Source organism: Pseudopodoces humilis, chromosome 1, assembly GCF_049639895.1.
Source record: "Pseudopodoces humilis isolate 2021_Gansu_Grassland_sample_001 chromosome 1, ASM4963989v1, whole genome shotgun sequence".
In the NCBI taxonomy this organism is placed as follows: domain Eukaryota; kingdom Metazoa; phylum Chordata; class Aves; order Passeriformes; family Paridae; genus Pseudopodoces; species Pseudopodoces humilis.
Window position 1 is genome coordinate 152,026,663 of NC_142200.1, and position 21,699 is coordinate 152,048,361.

The 21,699-nt window shown below is 55.9% G+C and overlaps 1 protein-coding gene across 2 annotated transcripts in view; it reads right to left on the reverse strand.

Annotated features, from left to right (window-relative positions):
* Positions 1-21,449, reverse strand: part of AGAP3 (ArfGAP with GTPase domain, ankyrin repeat and PH domain 3) — a 112,915-nt gene extending 91,466 nt beyond the window's left edge. For both annotated transcript variants that reach the window (XM_088054141.1, XM_088054146.1), the window contains exon 1: positions 21,170-21,449. In XM_088054141.1, the coding sequence (XP_087910267.1) occupies positions 21,170-21,449 (280 nt within the window). The remainder of the gene's footprint in view (positions 1-21,169) is intronic.
* Between the last annotated feature and the right edge of the window lie 250 nt (positions 21,450-21,699).

Consider the following 21,699-nt stretch of genomic DNA (forward strand, 5'->3'; position numbering starts at 1 on the left):
CTCAATGTCATGGAAAGTAGATCCCATCAAACTACGTCACTCAGCACCCACTTCCCTCCTTTAATTCTCCACTAATTCGGATTATGTCAGGCACTCCACTGCTCTCTCAGGGATTGGTATCAGCCTAACTGTATCCTAAATACCTGAGTCATCCATGGATCCTGCTGAAAGCTGGCATTGCATCAGCCCACTCCAACCTCACTCATCTTGTCACAGCCAGCTCGCAGGGAGCTCTGCAGCCAGCTCTGGGTGCCAGCTGCCCAAAGCTGGGAATCTGAAAACACCTGGCTTTGGCAGCTGCTGTTCAGAACTGAACAACCATTTCAGGGAAAGAATTCCACCTCTCCAAGCAGGGATAGAGATGCTTACACTGCACAGCTCCCCACACCCCATGTTTCAGATGGTACAGAAAAACATCACAGCTAGAAACATCCCTGTTCCCAATTAGCCTCCCAATTCCCAATAGGCACTGACCAGCTGGATGCCAATGGCCACTTGTGTCCCACCTCTTTTGCTCACTTCCACTCTTGGTCTGTGTTCTGTAACACCAACTCTTCCTCCATGTAGCATCAATTCTGTGCCAGTCCTGCTGTTTGGATGTGCCACCCGCTCCCTGCACCAGGCTGGCTGTTGGCACAGCCTCCCTCATTAACAGGGATTTATATGATTTGGGCACAAACATGACATTCTTTGGAATTACTGCATTTGATATTCATGTTCTCTCTCCCAAATCCTGTGGCTTGTCATTCTATTGGTGTTTTGGCTTTAGTGACACCAACCTCCAAAACCAAATGGCAAGGGGTGAGTGTTACCCAAGCACCTTGCCCAGGCCAGATCTGCAGGGCTTCCTGGGGGCTGTAAGGGACAGGGAACATCCTTCCCCAGCTGCAGGCAATCTGGTACGGAGGAAAGGGCTGTGATGGCTCCCAAGAGATGACCTTGGTGGAGATGAAACACTGCTGGGAACTTCCCTGGGGAGGCTCAGGGCTGGCACCAGACCAGTACCACTGGTAACATTGTGACACCAGTCCCAGTAACTCCAGCATTCACTGTGTGCTCCTCAAAATCCACAGTACAACTGGGGCACCTGTGTATTGCCTGGAGCAAGTCCTGGGCGAGGCTGTGGGGTTCACACCTCCACCAGGCTCTTTAGATGCAGCTGGTTCTGTGCTGTGCTGAGGAGAAGGTGGGAACCAACAGCTGAGACACCAAGGCTAGAGGAAGCGCTACCAGGGAGCAAATGCAGCCACTAGAGTAGGAGGGCTACCAGGGAGCATGGTGTGCACCCCAGGACCATGGTGTGCACCCCAGGACCACGCTGTGCACCCCAGGACCATGATGTGCACCCCAGGACCATGGTGTGCACCCCAGGACCATGGTGTGCACCCCAGGACCATGGTGTGCACCCCAGGACCATGGTGTGCACCCCAGGACCACAGCATCCCTCCCTGGGAGAGCTCTGCTTTGAGAAGAGGTGGCTGCAAAGCTCTGCCATGCTGTGCTGCTGCAAGGCCAGCAGACAAGAAGCCTGTCCTGGCTGCAGACACACAGGGAACAGGCAGCTGGCTGGGGACAGCTTGGGACAAGGGACAGATGCAGTGGTGCTCAGACCAAGGTTTGGGCTCACAGGGAGTCCTGCCTGTCTGCCGGCCGGGTGGAACAGCTCTCACAGACAGTGCAGCCCCAGTCTGCAGCCCTGGAACTTCAGGGGAGGAGGGTACAGAACAAGTATGGGATGTGTGACAGGCACAGGGAGAACAATACAAAGCAAGGAAACCCCAGCAGATCAAAGCATTACTCAAGGAGGCAGAAACAAAGAGTGTCAAAGGACCTTAAAATCTCTTAGAGTGTCCAGCTGCCAGAACAGCAGGTGACTGATGAGAGGTGGAATCATCAGAGACAAACAATTCTGATTTTACATCTGCAAAAATAAGCTGCAAGTTCTCACCACTCAGATGAAATCCTGGGGTTATTCTCAACAACTCTATGAAAACATTTCCCAGAGAAGCTGTGGCTACCGCATTCCTGGAAGTGTTCAAGACTAGGTTGGACAGGGCTTGGAGCAACCTGGTCTAGGAGAAAGGGGGTGGAACTGGATGGGCTTCAAGGTCCCCCCAAACCCAAACCGTTCCATGATTCCATGAACATCAGTTTGCTACTCAGCAGCAACCAAAGAACAAAGAGAGTGCCAGCCATTACTAGGTAAAGAATGGAGAATAAGCGAGGGAATATCCCAACACTCTCATCCTGACCCACAGCCTTCACCAGGTACCGAGGGGCAGATGACTGACAGGATAGAACAGCTACTGTACAGGGAGCCTGGAAAAGAAGATGGCAGAGGGGAATGAAGTTTTCCATGCCAGGAGAAGAAAGGAGGAGGCCACTAGGGAACAATTTGTTCACTGTTTCTTCCAAAGCAGGAACTTGGGGACATCACATCCAATTAAGCAGGTCCAAACCAGGAGATTTTTTCACATAAAGCATCACTGTGAAACGTCTCATCGGGGCTGCGGCGGCGCTCAGTGAACACGCACTCAGAGGACGATCAGCCAAAGCCAAGGACAAAAGCTCCATGCGAGGCTACAGAAACACAAGACACGGCTTTGGGCTCGGGAATGGCTTCCTGGGAGCAGGAAAAGCACAGCCCATGCCGAGCAGGGCAGCAGCACAGGCTGGGCAGGGGGCAGAGGAGCCCCTGGAGCCCCTTTGACAGCAGCACAAGGTGGGGGTCCCTTGCCCCCCTGTCCCCACGTGCACACGCCGGGCCGCCGGCAGTGCCGAGCCTGGGGCTGTCACACCGTCCCCTGAGGCCCAGGGCTGCCAAACCCACATTCCCACTGACATTTTCCATGCTCACTCACTGCATCGGGATGGTATTTATAGAAGTTCCAGCAAAAGCAATTCAGACACTTCCCAAAAGCAGGCTGGGGAAAAACACGGCAGCTTGGCAAAAGCTGTACATTTTTCCAGCTTTGAGTGAGGGACTGAAGAGCTGATCAACCTCCCAGCTCCAGGCTGCAGCACAGCACTCTAGATTTTGATCTGCCAAGCCACAGTGGGCTCTGCTTGGGGCTCAACAAATGTTTCCTGCATCTCCAGTCCCAGCATCTCTCAGATGGAATCTTGGGGTTATTCTCAACAACTCTAAGAAAACATTTCCTAGAGAAGCTGTGGCTGCAGCACCCCTGGAAATGTTAAAGGCCAGGCTGGATGAGGCTTGGAGCAACCTGGTCTAATGGAAAGAATCCCAGCTCATGACAGGGGTGGGACTAGATGAGCTTGAAGGTTCTGGGTTCTATGACCATTGTGACTGCAGGACTTCCCTCCAAGGCATTACCTGATACAGGGAAACGTGAGAAATGCCAAGGCCACTCAGGCAGATAAGAGAGCTTGGGGACCTGGGAGAGGAGAGCTGCACAGCCCAGCTCCCCAGCCTCCTGAGAATGGATCTGCCCTGCAGAGCCCAGTTTCCCTGGGCAGCTCTGCAGGGAAAGGCCCTGCTGAGCCCCGCCAGCCCCACCACGCTGTGCAGGAGGGTGCCAGAATTAAAGTGGGTCCCACCACAGCTCTTTCTCCTCCTCTTCTCGAGCTGAACTCCAGCCATCTGCAGTTTACAGTTCCAGATCTGATCCAGCACCCTCGGCTCTCCCACAGCATGGAGAGAAATCAGCACTTCTAGTGCCCAAGTCACCCAACCTACTTATCACTCCTACTTCAGCCTGAGACCAATGCTGATGACGCGGAACCTGGGGGAGCAGACTCAGGTGATGTCACCTCCATCCCTGACACCGCATTAGCCAACTCCCCCACTTCTGGATCCCACAGTTTCCATAGAGGGCAACCCACTCAGGCGACACAGAACGAGCTACACCGTTGCTCGATGCACCTGAGGAGGTTCTGCCAGGATCCTTGGGGCAAGGCAGGGCTTCTAGACACCTTTCTGAAGGCAGGAACCCAGACTGCTGAGTAAGGGCAGGTGTGTGTCTCCTCTCACAGAGACACAATTGTGGGAGCAAACAAGGGCCTGCACCTCCAAAGGACCAGAGAGCTGCCACCTCAGCCTCACATCTTAATCACAAGATCATTCTATTTCCATGGAAACGGCAGAATTAGAGACTTCGACAGAACGACAATTACCAGCACTGGGAATTTAACTGTTAAACCCATCACACTCCTTTACCCAGTGCCAGGAGAGGAGACGGTGCCTGCCCGCACCACTGCCCTGCACCTGGTGCCAGCAGCACGGCCAGCCACGCTCAGGTGTTTGCTCCTGCTTCCTTCAACAGCCAGCTGGCTTTCCAGAGAGCCTCCCATGTCAGCACATCAGGGGATGGAAGCTCACAGCTCATGGGGGCTCAGTCCAGTTCCGACTTGTCTGTCAGCAGCTGATCCTGGAGCACACACAGAGATCCTGCTGACCAAGGCTTCCCCAGTGCCTCAGCAGCAGGAAAAGGCTTCATGTGCTGTGAGTCACTCAGGGAATTACGGGATGGCTCTGGGCACAGCAGTGCCTCCCGGGGCAGGCCCTTTCCCTGACACAGCGAAGCACCACAGTGGTTCTGCTCAGCCGAGGACAGTGTGGAGCCAAGGTGCTAATTACCATCCCTGGCACAGGGTACCCTGTCCCACCCCACTCCCATCACTCCACCGTGCAGCCACGAGCCTTTCCTGAAAGGAAAGCTGGGAAGGACCTGGCAGCATCATAGAACTCCCCGGACTCATATCCTGGGTTTGCAGAACACCACGACGTAAACTGCAACCCTGGGAGCATCAGCAAAGCTGTTGAGGTAGATGAGGGGAGCTCCCTGTGCCCAGGAAACCCTCAGCTAACATAGACACATCTCCCAGAAGAGGAGAGAAGAGCTGCCCCTCTGCCTGCTGTCCAGACAGGGGTCCACTTTGAGAGGGGACTGCCCAAAATCCCCTCCATGTGCTCCATGCCTTGGCCCTGCTGTGGTCAACAGGACCATTAGCTGAAGGGCCCAGGCCTTCCCTGGCTGTTACACCCAATCCAAGGACTGAAATTGCTCAGCCCAGCTCTGATCATGTTCCACCACACAGACCAACAGTCAGACCGTGGGCAGCTTGCTGATGGAGAGGAGTTTTCCATGGCACGTGCATTCCACTGCGCTGCCCGTGCCTGGAAGACAACGGACACCTGGTCATGAACCACACTCCTGCCGTGATTACAGACACTCTTAGAGCCCTTCCTGCAGGTCTGGACACTGATGTCCAACCCCAAGGAAAGCAACTTCCCACCCACAGAAAATTCCAAGCCAGCTCCAAGAGCCCAGACCTGGGGCAACTGGAAGGATGTCATCTTCTACACTGGAGTCTGTGGGACACAGCAAGAGCCTGCTCCAGCAGGAGCTCGCATGGAGCCATCCCCACCCTCGGACTGGCAAGGCTCCAGGGCTGAAACTCCTTCTACAGCTGATCTCCCATGAAAGCAGGGTGTGCTCCAGGCCAGACTCTCCTCCAGCCTCTGGAGAGAACTTCCCAGGACACAGCTGCACACCTGCCTGCCCAGACTGCCTGTACCGACAGGTACCAGCAGGGAAGAGCCACCGTGAGCTCTGATCCATCCTGAGCCCGTGAGCACCCTGAACCCTGCAGTCACCTACTCCAGTTCCTCGTGTCACACAGGCAGCCCCGCTGCTGCTGCACGTCACGCGTGGCACCGGGGAGCTGCTGCGGAGGGGACACGGCGAAGGACACCCGGCACCATCACACCGACCCGGGCTGCTGCCACGCTCGTGCTGGGACCCCCATGCCACAGCTGCAGCTGGTCCCCTCACAGTGTCCTTGTCAGGCTGCTGCCACGCTCGTGCTGGGACCCCCATGCCACCGCTGCAGCTGGTCCCCTCACAGTGTCCTTGCCAATCCGGCTGCGGGCTGCCCGTGCAGGGCCAGGCCTGGCAGCGCGGTGCCTCAGGTGCCAGCAGTGCAGCAGAGCCTGCGGCCCTGGCTCACCCTGGACACGGCTGCAGCCGGCACAGCTGCACTGGTCCCAGCTGCAGCTCTGCTCACGGACTGCTGCTGCCAGCACAGCAGCACAAATGCAGCTCTGCTCACAGACTGCTGCTGCCAGCACAGCAGCACAAATGCAGCTCTACTCACGGACTGCTGCTGCCAGCACAGCAGCACAAATGCAGCTCTGCTCACAGACTGCTGCTGCCAGCACAGCAGCACAAATGCAGCTCTGCTCACGGACTGCTGCTGCCAGCACAGCAGCACAAATGCAGCTCTGCTCACGGACTGCTGCTGCCAGCACAGCAGCACAAATGCAGCTCTGCTCACGGACTGCTGCTGCCGGCGGCTCGCCGGGCCCTGGCAGCGGGCAGAGCTCAGGCCTGGCAGTGCCGTGGGCACAGCTCTCCCAGCCCTACAGCGGTGCTCCACGGACACCGAGCAGGGTCCGTGCCTGTCCCCAGACACGCCGGTGGCTGCACGTCAGCCCTCAGGCACACCACAGCTGCCACAGCTGCCACTGCCCTGCTGCCTCTGATGCCCAGCCTAGGGCTCGCCCCATGCCCCACACGCCCACCCTCTCATCAGCTTCGACATCCCCTGCCCTGGGCACGGGCAGCCCAATGGCCGGGCTGGGCCAGAAGAACAGTTTCTCATGGAATCACACAGCCCTTAAGGGTGGGAAAAACCCTCAGAGACCACCAAGCTCCCCCAGCAACTGCAAAGGCCAACACCACATTCCCAAGTGCCACATCCACATGGCCAGGGCACAGGGACACGTCATTCAGTGCAGGGGGACTGAGGGGACCGGACCTGCCCTGTCCCTCTGACCACGGCACCCTCCTCAACTGGAGAAAGCCGCTTAGCACCTACTTCAGTAATAAAGTAACCCAAATTCTCAGTAACTGCACTTATTTTACTGTGCCACCTAAATCTGGCAGCACTGCCGCACTCTGGGACCAGCAGAACTAGCTCAAGGAGAGGAAGGGACGCTGCACTAGGGCCAGTGCTGTGAGGAGACCACCAGACACCACCATGGGCACAGTGGGAGCAGCAGGACCCCACACCTAGAGAGGAAAGCAGGGCAGCCGGGGTTTTCCCTGAGCAGCTGTGGCTGAACCATCTCTGGAACTGTCCAAGGCCAGGTTGGACACGGCTTGGAGCAACCTGGTCTAGTGGAAAGTGTCCCTGGCCACAGCAAAGGGGTAGAATAGAAGGAGAGGTAAGGTCCCTACCAACCCAAACCATTCCAGGATTCTAAGCCCCACTTCAGGCCTTTTGCTGCGGTTTGCATTTTTACACTTCCATAATAATTGATCAGACAGCCCAAATGCCAACACTTCATAAAAACACGACAACAATAATTTGGCTAAAATTCCTGAACCCGCCTGGACGCTAGTGACATCCAAACTGCCCAAAAAAGGGTAAGAAGTAGGAAGAAAGAGGAGGAAACAGATGTCAATAAGATCCTGAACGCAGGAAGCATCAAAAATGGTGTAGGAAGCCGAAAGCTTCAGGAAAATGAGTCTGTAACAATGCTGAGAGCAGCAGGAAGCGGCTGTGAGGAGCACAGGGAGGCACGGCTCACTCCCCAGAGCAGGGCCAGGGCACAGACGGCACCAGAGCCACTGACACAAACACCAGGGAATAGCAAACGCAGACAAATGCAGAACGGCAAAACCATTAGCAGAAACCATTTTAAAAATTTCATTAAAAAAACCTAACTTTAATTTAAAGGCACAAACAACCTGAACACAATGGTGCGAGGAAGAGCGAGGAAGAGTGAGCTCACACTCCTGCTCATGCTAATTTTATTAAATATTGAAATAACAGAGATATGCAGGAATGGCTGGAACAGAGAGAAGTGACCTCATACCCCGCAGCAGTGCCCATGGGAAGGGGAACCCCTGGCCTCCCCTGCTGCCCCAATGGCACCGGTCCCTGGGAAGGGGGTGGAATCAATGAAACAACAATTCATGTTACAGCTGATTGCATTCCTCCAGGTCGTTCAGGTGTTACTGACACAGGGTTTGACTGAACAACCATAAAGATCCTTGCAACCCACCACAGTGATCTGTAGTTCCATGACACAAATAACTCTGCCCATGTTTCCATGATCATGTAACCCATTCCCATACAACATTCCCTCTATAAACCATCACTTTCCAAAGTCATTGGCAATAAACACAGTAGGACCAGACTCAGAATGGCCAGAGATTCACATCAACAGGCAAGAGGATTCCAGTGACATCTGGAGCACTACCAGTGATGTTGGGAAGCTTCAGACCACTGGGAAAACACTTTTACTATGCCAGCTCTAAGAGAGGTGAAATGGCAAATGCCAGGAATGCCAGGACAGTCAGATCCCCCAGCCCCAAACCACAGACCACATCCTTTTAATGTTGTTTCCAATACAGGGGAAATACCTGGGTGACCGGGAACCATCAGTGTGGATTCACATCATCCACCATCAGGAAGTGGCAGATGGATACCCTGGACAACAGAGCTCCAACGCACACAGAGCACAGATGACCTTTAAGGTTCCTCCCAGCCCAAACCACTCTGGGATTTCATAAAAAAGAGCAGCCAGCAGTGAAAGGAACTGGATTTACAGTTCATGCAACTGTGGCTGGGTCAAGTGGGAGTACACTGCCTATAATTTGATGATTTTCATTTTAAGAACACTAGGTAAGGAAGAGTCATAAAAATTCTTTGAAGACCACACAAAACGAACTCATGAAGAGACTTTTAATGAGAATTATGCAATTTATTTCCCAAAAAGAACATCATGAGAAAATTGATGGTGAAGTAACAGTAAACTTCTCAGGGAATAACGTTCAGGTAACAAAGTTTTATTTAGTCCAATCTGAAGATACAAGTGAGAAAATGAACTTTAAAACAGATTAATGTAAATTGAGAATTAAACAGGAACTATCGGCAGCTGGAAGAATTAATGACTGGAACAACCAACTGAAGAAGCAGTGATTTGGCTCCCTTCAATTGTTGCCCCGGGAGGGTGTGAAGACCTCCAGGAATGGGGATCCAAGACCTTTCCAGCTGGACAAAGTACTTCCCAACCTGCCTGGAAGGCAATGCTGTTAAACTGAACAAGGGGATGGTGGTACCGTTTATAAATTCATGATACATGTCCAGTTACAGAATAGACACTACAGTGTCAAAGTCTGTGTTTGAAATCAAATCCCACAAACCCCACAGAGCCTGCAAACCTGATGGCTAAGCCCAAGACACATTTAGGCATTTTCTCCTCCAAGAGGAGTATGTTGGTCTTCCCCCTCACCTGTCACCACCAGAGCTCTCCAAACACCTTGCGCAATCCCCTCCCCAAAAATCCACTCCCAGCCCTGCAAACAGGCTGGGCACCTCTTCCCATGCCCATTTATCACTTGCACCAGGCCACGTGTCATTTTGTCCTCAATTTTCTCTTAGATTCTCTCCAACCCAATTTCCAGGTCTTGCAGTCTACCAGAGCACCCTTCAGCTGACCCTCTGAGAGAAGCCAACGGGAGGAGGCAGAGCAGGAAGGACTGTCCACAAGTTCTCAGTGTCTCTGGGAGGAAGGACAGCAAACTGCAGACACTCCACCAAGGCAGGCATTGCCCAGAGAGACTGTGGACTCCCCAGGCCTGGAAGTGGTCCAGGCCAGGTTGAACGGGACTTGGAGCAACCTGGTCTAGTGGATGGTATCCTTGCCCAGGGCAGGGGGTGGAACTGGATGAGCTTTAAGGTCCCTTTCAACCCCACCCATTCTGGGATTCTGTGATTACCAAACTCCACAGGCAAGATCTTATTAGAAGCAAATCCACAAGGAAAAAAGAGAAAAAAATTACAAAAAACTGTTGTGCCTCTGAAGCAGCAGTGATGGCACACACAGAAATCATCCCACTGCAGAGGAAACCAGTGTGGTAGGAGATCAGCTTGGCTCACCCAAGCTCCATACTGAGCTTGGCACAGGAAAGAATGCACAGGGAAACTGGTAATGAGGTCAGATTAATCAGGATAAATAAAAAGGAGTGGCAGGAGCAGCCTAGTCTGAGCCCAGAGCAGCTACACAAGGAGCGAGAGGTGACCAGTGACAAACAGCAAAACCTAGAGGTGAATCCCAGGCACATCAGGAACCAACATAAGGACACAGGAAAGCTTGGCTTTTTCCACAGGAGACAGAGAAGACACTGAGGAATGATGCTGAGGACAGGGAAGGTTTAAGCCTCTCTGTGTAAGTTTCCATGACTAAGAGCAAAGAGGAGGTCAGCACAGGCAGAGCCCAAAGAACCCACCAAAACTTCCAGTAAAAAATGCAATTTCAGATGTTTTACATGGGCAAGTAGTGACAGACCAAGGGTGATAGTTTTAAACTAAAAGAGGAGATTTAGATTAGATATTCTTCCCTGTGAGGGTGGTGAGGCCCTGGCACAGGTGCCCAGAGCAGCTGTGGCTTCCCCTGGATCCCTGGCAGTGCCCAAGGCCAGGCTGGATGGGGTTTGGAGCAGCCTGGGACAGTGGAAGGTGCCCCAGCCTGGACTGGTACAGCTGATTGGCCAGAACCAGATGCAGGACCTTGCACTTGGCCTTGCTGCACTCTGTGAGGATCCCATGGGCCCAATCCCCTGTCAGTGTCCCTCTGGATGCCATCCCTGCCCTCCAGCCTCTCACCTGCAAACACACCGAGGATGCACTCAGTGCCAGTGTCTGTGTCATTAATAAAGATATTAACCAGTACTGGTCCCAGTATGGACCTGGGGTGGACAGCGCTCAGTACTGGTTTCCATTTGGCCACTGACCATAACCCTTTGGATGTAGCAATCTATGCAATTCCTCAGCCATCCAACAGTCCATCCACCAAACCCACCTCTCTCTGAATCCTCTCCAGTCTCCTGGGAAGGTGTCTGATGGCACTGACACACCTTCCTTTCCCAAGAGGACAGACATTCCCACCTCAGGATCTCCTGCTGCCCTTTTCTCTCTCCAGGGGACTGCACAAGGTTGTTCCTGTCTCACCAGCAGATTCTGGGCTCTTTCGGACCCTGCAGCTCCTCTTTCAGGAACCAAACTGGCCACACCTTGTCCTCGTTGATCCCAGCAATTCTTTTATCCTCTCTGCTCTCCTCCTGCTTCTCTACAGCTTCTTTCACCAGCCTCAGAGACCATCCTCACTCTCCACCTCCAGTGTTGCTTTTTCTCGGGTGTCTCACATGGCTCTGCCCATAGCACCTTCCCTTCTTCCACGCTTCCTCCAGCCAGCCTTTAATTTAACGCCATCCCTCAGCTCTGTGTGATGATTCATAGTTCTGCTTTTCTATTCCTGGACTGTCTCCTGTCCAAAATGAAGTCTCAGCTTCTTTTCCCCTCCAGCATTTCAAGTGTGCACCCACAAGCCCAAGGTCCACATGATTAAAGAGCTGCTGCTAATCCCAGCTTTGTCCCATCTCCCCCCAAGCCCTTGCTGCACAGTGACTAGGGACGTCACTCAGACCCTGTCTGGGACTTAAGGACATGACTCAGACAGAAAGAGTTCACAGATTCTCCTTTCCCTCTCCTCACTTCTCATCCTGGCTGCCCCTAAACCCCTGCACAGCTACACAAGCTCCAGTCCCTGAAACCTCCTTGTCCCCTGGCCACGCAGCCAAAGGCCCACAGGTCCACTCTGCATTGACCCCTATCGCTCCTTTTCCCCAAAAGTGCCTCTAACCCATAAAATCCTGCCTCATTCCTATTCAGGCACAACACTGCTGCTGCTGAAATTATTTCCCAACCTCTCTCTTCAGCAGGCGAACGCTCCCCCTGAATCCCCCTCCGGGCCCTCCTCTTCTGTCACGTCAACTGCGAGCTGCGTGTCTTCCCCCTCCCAAATGCCTCATTCCATAACAACCACCCTTCCTCCACTGTCTCCCTCCCAAACCCTGGCAGGAGCTCCACTTCCCAGATGCTGAATTACAGCAAACACCTCCCTGCTTCCTCCTGTTTGTGCTTCATGGTGGAATAGCTCTGTGTAAACCACCTTAAATCACTTTATTAATTTAGCTCTTCCAAAGAGCTCCTCAAAGCTCCCCTAAGCTCTGTGCCCACCAGGAACACCCAAATTACCCCAGGTGGGGTGGCTGACCTGGGAGGTCCGTGTCCTGACACAGCCCCCCCAAGTGCTCATCAGCACCTGCCTCTCACCTTTTAATCAACTCCCAGCCCTCCACGGCAAAGCTGGCCCTGTCCTGTGCTCCCACACACAGGACTGGACCAGGTGAGGTTCCAAGGGTGACTGCAGTGAAAAACCAGGGCCAGGAGCAGCTTCTCCCACCGAACCGCCCCCGAGCAGAAGGGCCACAACACCATCATCCCTGCGGCCCCCACCTCCCAGCAGCCTGCACGGTGCCCCCCACGGCTGTGGCCCCTCCAGCCCTGCTCAATCCTGCCGACACTGCGGATGGACAGCACTGGCCAGAGGCTGATCATACAAACAACAAATGGTTTTAGTGGAAAAGGACCTTAAAGCCCATCCAGTCCCACCCCTTGCCATAGGCAGGGACACCTCTCACTAGACCAGGTTGCTCCAAGCCCCGTCCAGCCTGGCCTTAAACACTGCCAGGGATGGGGCAGCCACAACTGTTTTAAGCAAACAGTGCCAGGGCCTCACCACTCTCAGAGGGAAAAATTTCTGCCCAGTATTCCATCTAACCCTGCTCTCTGTGCACAAGAGGCTGAATTCCCCCTTGTCTTGTCACTCAAGTCCCTTGTTCAAAGTCCCTCTCTGAAGGCCAGAGTCCTTTTCCCTACCACGGGAGTCACTGCTGGGGTAAATACCCAAAGCTGCCCCAAACCAAGAGCACGGAGCCCACCGCGGGAGCCAGGGCCAACAGCCCACGCTGGCCACCACGACAGCCCGGGGTCAGCGGCTCCCACCCCTGAACTGCAGGACCAGCAGGACCCCAGCCCGGATTCCAGATGCAGCAGCTGGGAGCGTGGCACAGAGCCCCGAGGCTGCAGTGGATTTCATCACGGATCACATGGCCAGAACCAGATCTCACACATGACCCCGGGCAGGAATTCTCCAGTGACTCACAGCCAGGACTTACAGAGTGGAGATGCAGTCCCACTGCAGCCAGATACCCTGGAGAACTACAAACTTCCCTTTCCCTCTGCGTGCCATGAGCTGGGGTGCTCTGCTCTGTCTGGAAATCTATCCCCTTAGGATTTGTGGGAATTCAGAAGCAGCAGGATTTGGTTGGTTTGGTTTCAAGTGGACAGCAGGTCTGAAAGTCACTGAGGCAGGAGAGGTGAGCAGGCATTCAACAGGTCTTAATCACACAAACCTCCTTCCAGCAGGGAAGCAGCTAAAATTATCTTAATTTTTACCTTTCCTGCCCCAGAAGATTTCTTGCACTCACTACATCACTTCAGGAAATCCACCTGAATAGGCAGCCATGGGATCCATGCTCCCAGAGCTGCCCAGAGCTGCAGGAGGCAGCACAAGTGAGACAGGTGTCCTCTCCATGAAGGGCACTGCTGGCAGGAACACAACAGACATGGACTCCCAAGCCCTGCAGCTGCTGCACGGCCAGAAAACGACTCGCAGGAAGTCTTGGAAAACAATTTAAAAAAAGAATGCGATGCCAAAGCAGGAAGGTGGGACCACAAGGAGAAAAGGCCTCCTCCTGACAGGGAGGGATGTGATAAGAGCATCACGGTACTGCCGAGACGCCCATCAAGTTGCCAGGCTCTGACCACAGGCTGGGGCAGCTCTTGCATCCCTTGATTCCCAACAGCCAGGCTTCTGTGCCAGCCCTTCAGCCCACAGCTGCTGCTCCAGACCATGTGGCCACTGCCTGCTGCCCCCACATGCATGCCAGCTACGAGGGGATTTTAGCCCCAGAGCTGTACCCCACTGCCCCAGGCACAAGAGCACCCAGTATTCCCCAGTGTAGGACCATCCCAGGTCAGCCAGCCAGCTGGAAACACAGTTTGGGACCAAATCAGACATCATTTAGATCTAATTTGGCCACCTAAATTAAGCGAAAAGTCCCATCCCTAGTTCAGAACAACCAGCCTGGATGCACCCACATCTTACATTCCCATCTCAGTGAGACTCCAGAGGAGGTGAGAGCCCAGGAGCGCCCAGCACTGGAAGGTGTCTATGCAGAAAGTGGACATGCTCTGTCAGGAGCTTTGGGAAAGCTCCTGAAAGCCAATGGCAGATGAATGATTCACAGGCAACCGTGCAAAGCTGGCCCCAGTCACACTGCTCCCACCGGGTACTCCCAGCCAGAGCCCGGCAACTCCAGCCCAAGCGCAGCAGGAATGTGCCAGGCTCACCCCACAGCCAGCACAGGGACAGCTCTGAGGACAGGGCCACTGCTGTCCCCATTCTGACAGAGGCCCAGGTCAGCAGGACATCGCTGCCTAGAGTAACAGTCACTGCAGAGCATCCCTAAACTGGAAAAGGCTCTGTGCAACCAAGCTGTGAAACTCCTGAGGAATCTGGAGCTTATGCTGGGACAAGAGTTAGGTTGGGACTTCCCACAATGGTTGTGATGGGAAGGCAGAGAGCTACCAAGGACTGACATCACACCGACCACAGCGAGCAGCCAGCGCCTGGCCAAGGAGCATGTCCCTGGAACAGGCACCAGGCTCCCAGCTCCTCCCCAGGTACTGCTGGTGCTGCTGTCATGGCCAGGAGATGAAGCTTTGCCATCAGTGGTTGCACAGCTCCGATCAGCGCAGTCCAGATCTTGTCTGCTTCCCCCAGACCTGACCACGCGTGCCCCCTCCTCACCACCAGCATTCACACGGTCCCACCACAAGCAACTGAGAACTGACTGAACCAAACCCAACACATGCCTGGCTCCTGCCAGAGTAGCTCCTGATCACAGGGAGGGGCAGGTGGAGCTGCCAAGTGGGCAGAGCTGCACTGTCCCTGCCCACAGCAACCACGCTTGTATTGGCTCAAGGGAACTGAAACTGCAGCCAGAGACTCCCAACTCTCTCCTGACCCCACCTCCAAATCCTGTTCTTCCCCTGTGTACCTTCACATCCCCAGATTTTCCTCTTTAGTCACAGTACCAAGATCTTGCCCCCAAAGCACCAGGAACCACCTTCACCTCCCCCAGCACAGCACCTGCAACTCCATCCTGCTCGGCTCCCAGCCATCAGGACCATCCTCAAGCCTTCCTGCTACAGTTTCACCATCTCTCACAACTCCTATGATGAGGGCACCAAGCAATGCCTTTTCTGATTCTTCCCCAAGACTGGATTCTCCATCTGTAAGCTCGGCAAAGATGCCTCCAGATGACTTGGGCCACAACATGAAACTCGGTAGAAACAGGGGATGTATTTGTTCATGCATGCTAAAGGCTCCTTCAGCTGTGCTTTGGCTCTTTCCCATCAGTCCTGGGGGTCCAGTGTCTCCCATCGCATCAGAATCTGCGCCAGGACTCTTTCCAGGCAGATCCTTTTGCTGGTGCTGCTCATGCCAGGCACTGGCACTGTAAGATGCTGAGCAGTGCCAGCCCTGCCAACGACCTCAGCCACGCCAGGGCACACACAGTGGTGGAGGACCCAGGCTTCTCCCTTGCCAGCAGGTAAAGAGGCCCAGGAAGCACTTCCCAGTGCCCTTAGGAGCCTCTCCTGGGAGTCAGCCTGGAAACCACAGCACCCCTCACCCAAAAAACAGAGCACATGACCACAACAGGAGCTGCTCCAAGGGCTAGAGCCCCTCTGCTCTGGAGCCAGGCTGGGATGCTCACCTGGGGAAGAGAAGGCTCCAGGGAGACCTTAGAGCTCCTTCCAGTGCCTAAAGAGGCTCCAGGAGAGCTGGAGAGGGACCTGGGATAAGGGACTGGAGTGACAGGACAAGGGGGAATGGCTCCCCACAGACAAGAAGGCAGGGGCAGATAGGATATTGGGAAGACATTTTTCCTTGCAAGGGTGGTGAAGTCCTGGCACAAGCTGACCAGAGAAACGGTGGCTGCCCCATCCCTGGAAGTGTTCAAGGCCAGGTTGGATGGAGACTGGGGCAACCTGGTCCAGTGGAAGGTGTCCCTGCCCATGGCAGGGACAATGGTCTGTAAACCAAACCATTCTCTGGTTCTGTGATCTACTCAACCTCCCATTTTGTGCTCTTTTAACCACCTTTGCACTTAACTTCCAGCAAATCTGGAGACCACAGTGCCAGAGGAGCCTTGCCCTGAATGCAGGGGTAATACAGCAGGAACTACCCAGCTGCCCAGAATGCCCAGCTCCAGCCCTGGAGCATGGATGTGCCGATGGCTTTGGAGTTTGCAGCTCCCGCTACGGCACCCCAGCACCATGGCCTGTGGTTTCCCAGCCCTGGGGAACTCACAGCATACATAAACAGGGCAGTTTTCTGCAGAGGTCATAGAATTAGCAGGAAAAAGCTGGCTAAGCAGAATGCTCTCCTTCCCAAAGGGTGTAATTTACTCGAGGCTGATTCAGGAGAGAGAAGACATGGTGAGCTCTGAGTGCAGCCTGGCAGTGTGGGGCTCCCCAAGCCTGGCAGGGCTGGAGGGCTCCAGAAAGGAGGGTCCTCATCTTCCTCCAGGAGATCCTGCATCAGTGGCAGCTCCTGCCTCAGTTTGCTTTGTGAATCAGCACATCAGGACCAGTTTAAAAAGATGTTGGGAAAGGATGGGGAATGGAGCTGGAAGACTTGTGCTGGATCTGAACAGAATGATGACATTCAGCCACTTTAACTCATGAGAGAGACAGGAAAGTGGCCTCACTAACTGGTACCAGCAGCTTTAAACATGAAAATGCCCAATATCAAAGCAGTCCTTCCTAAGAGAGAAATGTAGAAAATACCCAGGATGTTGGAGATGCCAGCTGGAAAAGCCACAGCAGTAACTGACAGCAAAACAGGTCATGATGGAGTAAACTCCTGAGGCAGAGGCCCAGGTCTGTACCTCCAACAGACCTTAGCCAGAAGCCTTATTTTTTAAGGCTAAAATCCTGGGATGGGCTATTTACAGCAAGTGACCCAATGGTCCATGCTGAACTCACACCCAGCCAACAGGCAGGCCCCGGAGCAATGCAAAGTGCCAGCAGTGGCAGAGCAGATGTGGAGGTCACGGACATCCAGGCTGCTCCCAGCCACCACAGACATTCTGCAGGGCTTCTCATCCCGAGCCTCTGCCACAGCAGCAACAGCTGGAAATGGTAGAGGAGAGCTTTCCCAAACTAACCCTGCCTCTTAAACTGCAGAGACGGTTTAAGAAGCACAGGTTTAGAGAGAGGTGCGAGAGGTGAGGAAGGACAGTGAAGGGAAAAAACATGTGCTCCAGGAAAAGGTGACTACAGAGAGATTCCTGGTCCTGCTCCCCGGACACCGAGTCCTCACAATGGCTCAAACCCTCCCCAAGCTTTACCATAGAGCTGAGCTTTAGGTGGGCTGCAAGGCATGTGCACAACCACAAACGTTAGAAGAAAATTCCCACCATCTGGCAAAGCTCTGTTGAAGGAATCTCACCTACTTCTTCTCTCCCTTTGACCTCTCCCTCCTGCCTTCACCACTTTACACACCCAGAAAACCTCTGTGTAACCATCTCTTCCTCACACATCATGATGTTCTTTCACTATTCCATCTTGCTGGTGCTGTCTCTCCCACCTGCCCATGGATCCATGCTGGTTCCTGCAGCCCCATGCCACTCACAGCCTGTCCTGCATGTCTCTCAGGTCTCTACCCCCTGCACCAGAGCAACCACTCATCCTCCTCAAACCTGCATTCTGGTCACTGCTCAAAGTTCATTTCTAGGAAAGAAATTAAGCACTGTGCAATTATTGCTCTAATTACAAACTCTGTTAATACAGATCTGTCTGTAGCCTGTTCCAGAGTCGTGACGTTGAAGGCCACATTTACTGTGAGCAGGGCTGCACCAGCCCCAGGTTGGTATCGTTTTGCTTTATGCAGATATGAAATCTTTTATAGAACTCAGCAGCTTGCAGCAGTCTCCACAACTTGGCAAGGAAAGCAGCCTGGGATGAGGGAATCGCTTTTTGCAAGCCCCCTGAAAATCTGTCCAAATTTGGTGGTTAGAAACTACAAAAAACTCCGGGTCCTGCCTGTGAGGCAGCTGATGCTGGAGACCAGCCCAACCTGCCATCTCCCCCAGGCCCAGTGCTCCTCAGCCCCTCTGGCCCCATCTCCTCAGAATAAAGCTCCAGCTCAAGGAGGAGACCAGAGCAGAGCAGATTTCCCTTTCTTCCCACAGTGGCACCACTGATGCTGGCCCATGAGCAGGCGCAGCTGGCTCTCACCCCACCGTGGGCTCCAAACTTCTCAGCAAAGGCTTGTTCCCCAAGGCTGGGGGCCTGCCAGGGCTCTGGCTGCTGCAGCCCCACAACACCCACTCCACCCTGCTCCTTGCAGAACCACACTGTCATAGGAAACCCCCCCAGTTCTGTACAGTTATGCCAATGCCCCTGACTCCACTGCTGGCACGGCTGCAACAATGACACCCTTGTGGTGACACATCCACAGGGACACTAGCAGCCCTGGCTCCCGGCAAAGGGTGGGCAGCAGGGACTCCCTGCCCCCGCTGCAGCAGCACTGCCTTTGGCTTTTCCCCTGCAAAAATGCCTACAGGAAAGGAATCTGGAAGGAGGATGTGAGCAAGCCTTGCAAGGCCCAGTGCTCAAGTTTTAGGAAATTGAATTTGGGTTTCACTGGCAACTTCTGTCATGGATTTTCAGACCACGAACCATCATTCCAGTCACCAATTCTGATCTTCAGATCAAGAACATCAAGAAACAAAATCCTCTTCCAGACATTTCTGCATCAAGCCCCAAACCTGCAGTTTAAAAAGAAATTCTGTTCCAGACCAAGGCACTCCACCGAATGATAACATCTCCAGCAAGGCTCTTCCAGCTGTTAATTAACCCCTGTTAATTCGCTCACACACACCTGGTAACGGGTCACAGGTAACTGTGTCATCACAGTGCATGTGTCACCAGGAGCAGGATTCATCCCAGCGCCTGCCAGGTATTAAGGGAACGCAGCCCAGACATGGAAACCTGTGGGATTCCTGCTACAAATCCACAGAGAAGGCTCAGAGGAGACAGGACGGGGCTGTGACTCGAGCAGGGAAAGCCCCCGAGGACACGCAGCCTCTGGCACCATCCCACAGCCCTGTGGACACCAGGCGAGCCCTGCCAGGTGCCATGGGCAGCCAGGTGCAGGGCACCCCTCAGCCCTCATTCTGGGTGACACAGGGTGCTTCGGGAAGCACCTCAGCAGCACACAAGAGGACGGTGTGTGTGTTCACACCTTCCTGAGCAACAGGAGAAACCACGCACCAGAGGAGTTGCTAAGAGACGTGCGCCTCCCACCACCGTGCCCAGCACCCACTGCTGTGGCTGGGGGTGCAGGACGGGACACGCACCTAGCGCCTCGGGCAGCTCGGCATCCCCGCACAGGGACAAGGAGCAAGGACACGGTGCCCGGGATGGCTCTGCCCACAGAGGTGACCCTGGCAGCACCTCAGGCACAGCCATGCCTCAGCTGGCAGCCCCTCTGTCCCACAGAGCAGGAACCACACACAAGATCAGATCATGTCACCACTGACCTCAGGGCTCCCACCACAGCTGTCATTAGAGGCACAAAGAAGGGAGAGCTGCAGGAGCCCCATGGGAACAGGCACAACACAGTCCTCCCCCACCAGCCCACTGGGACTCCCTCAGTTGGACTGGTGGGACTGCAACATATGGACCTGAGCCACTGCCACGGCCTGTGCCAGCCTTGTGCTCCCACCCATCTCCATCCAGCCCGAGTCCCTTTCCTCTTCTCCTCAAATTCCATCAGCCCAACAGCTTTCTGCGGCTGGAGACCTCCATGGAGGTGGAAAGGCCTCTCCAGCATCAGCCCAGGGTTTTACATCCTCCCTGTCTTAACTCAACTGAGTGTCCTTGGTCGTTGCACCATGAGGCTGATAAAACAAATTCTGGGATTTACATCCCCTCAACCCATGCAAGATGATGACATGTAAGACCCTTCTTACAGTCCATGTTCCTTTCCTGCTTTCCACAGAAACCCGAAAGGACCAAAGTGGGATGTAGGTCTCTGGAGAAGCACTCAGGCTGCTGCTCCCATGCAGCATCACCATGATGGTCAGCACCCCTATAGTGGGGCCACCACTCCCCAAAACCACCTCTTGTGCCCCTGCAGTGACATTCCTGGCATGAGGCAGCAGGAACGGAGCTGAGCACACTGCCACCAAGCTGGGACAACAAAACCCAGGGCAGGGAAACAGCAGTGCCTGGCAGGCACCGAGCTGGACCGGGGCTCCTCATATAGACCAAAGGCATCTGCGGCCCTGCTGCCTTCCACGCTGTGGGCCAGCTGCAGAAACCTGGAGGTTTGGGCTCACCGAGGGCAGAGGGACCCACAGTGGGCCTCAGCACAGCACGATCAACCTTCCCCTGCTCTCAGCTCCACCGCAGCCCCTCGCCCATCCATGCCTCCAGCTCCATCCTAGTGCTCCCCTTCATCTCAGCCCACCGGCCGCACCGCCGTCCCTCACCACGGCGGTGCCCCCAATTCCATCTCAGCCCCACGGCTCCATCGCATTTCCTCAGCTCCTCTGCAGTTCCTCGGCTCCATCCCTCCCCTCGCTGCCGACTCCCGGGACCAGGGCTGCAGTTTTCTGCATTTCTAATGTTAACGGGCTCCTGCGGATCCCGTTCCCCGTCGACGCCGGGCACGAACCCCCCCGGAGCAGCGCCCGCCCCCCCCCGCCGCTCCCGGCAGGGGCCGGGGCGGAAGTCCCCGGCCCTGCGCAGGCCCGGCCGCGACCACCATCGCTCCGGGGCCGGGGCCGGGCCCGGCCGGGCCGGGGGCGTCCGACCCGCGTGTCCCCTCCGCCCCCTCCCCTCCCGGCCCGCCCGGCCCCCGCAGCCCCGGCAGGCACGGCCCCGCTGCCGGCGGCGGGGGCGCAGCGCCCGTCAGCCCCGGCCCCGTGCAGGCCGCGCGCGGCCCCCCCCCCCCCCGGCCCCCCCGCCGCAGGGCCCGGAGCGACCCGGGGCCCGGGGGCAGGGCCGGGCCGGGCTCCGCCGGGCCCCGCGGGCGGCAGCGGGCGCAGGTGCAGCGGCGGCGGGGACAAAGGCGGCGGCGCGGCTCGCTGCCCCGCTGCCGGTGCCCCGTTGCCGGTGCCCCGCTCGGTGCCCGGCTGCCGGTGCTCACCCTCGATGGAGATGACGTGCTCGCGGATCTGGCTCTGCAGCGCCAGGTCCTCCACGCGTTCGATGAGGTCGTAGATCGCGTAGATATTGGGGTGCACGGACTCGAAGCGCCCGATTTCGGCGCGGATCGCGGCCGAGTTGGGGAGCCCGAACTGCGGCGGGGGCGGCCCGCCGGGCTGCGGCCCCGAGGGCCCGGGCACGGGCACCGGCACCGGCCCGCCCGGCGCCGCCAGGCTCTGCTGCTGCCCGGGGCTCTGCCCGGCGCCGCCCGGGAAGTTCATCGCGGCGGCGGCAGGGCCGGTCAGCGGCGCGGGGCTCCGGGCAGCCGCTGCATGGCCGCAGCCGCGCCCGCCCGCGGGTCCCCCGGGCCCCGCCGCCGCCCCCGCCCGCCTCCCGCTCCGCCCCGCCCGCGTCAGCGGGCCCGGCCCCGCGGCGGGCGGGGAGCGGGCGGAACCGGGACTGGGGAGGGGGAGAGGGGGGCCTGGGGGCCGGGGGGGGGGCGGGGGGGGGCGGCACCGGGAGGGGGAGCGG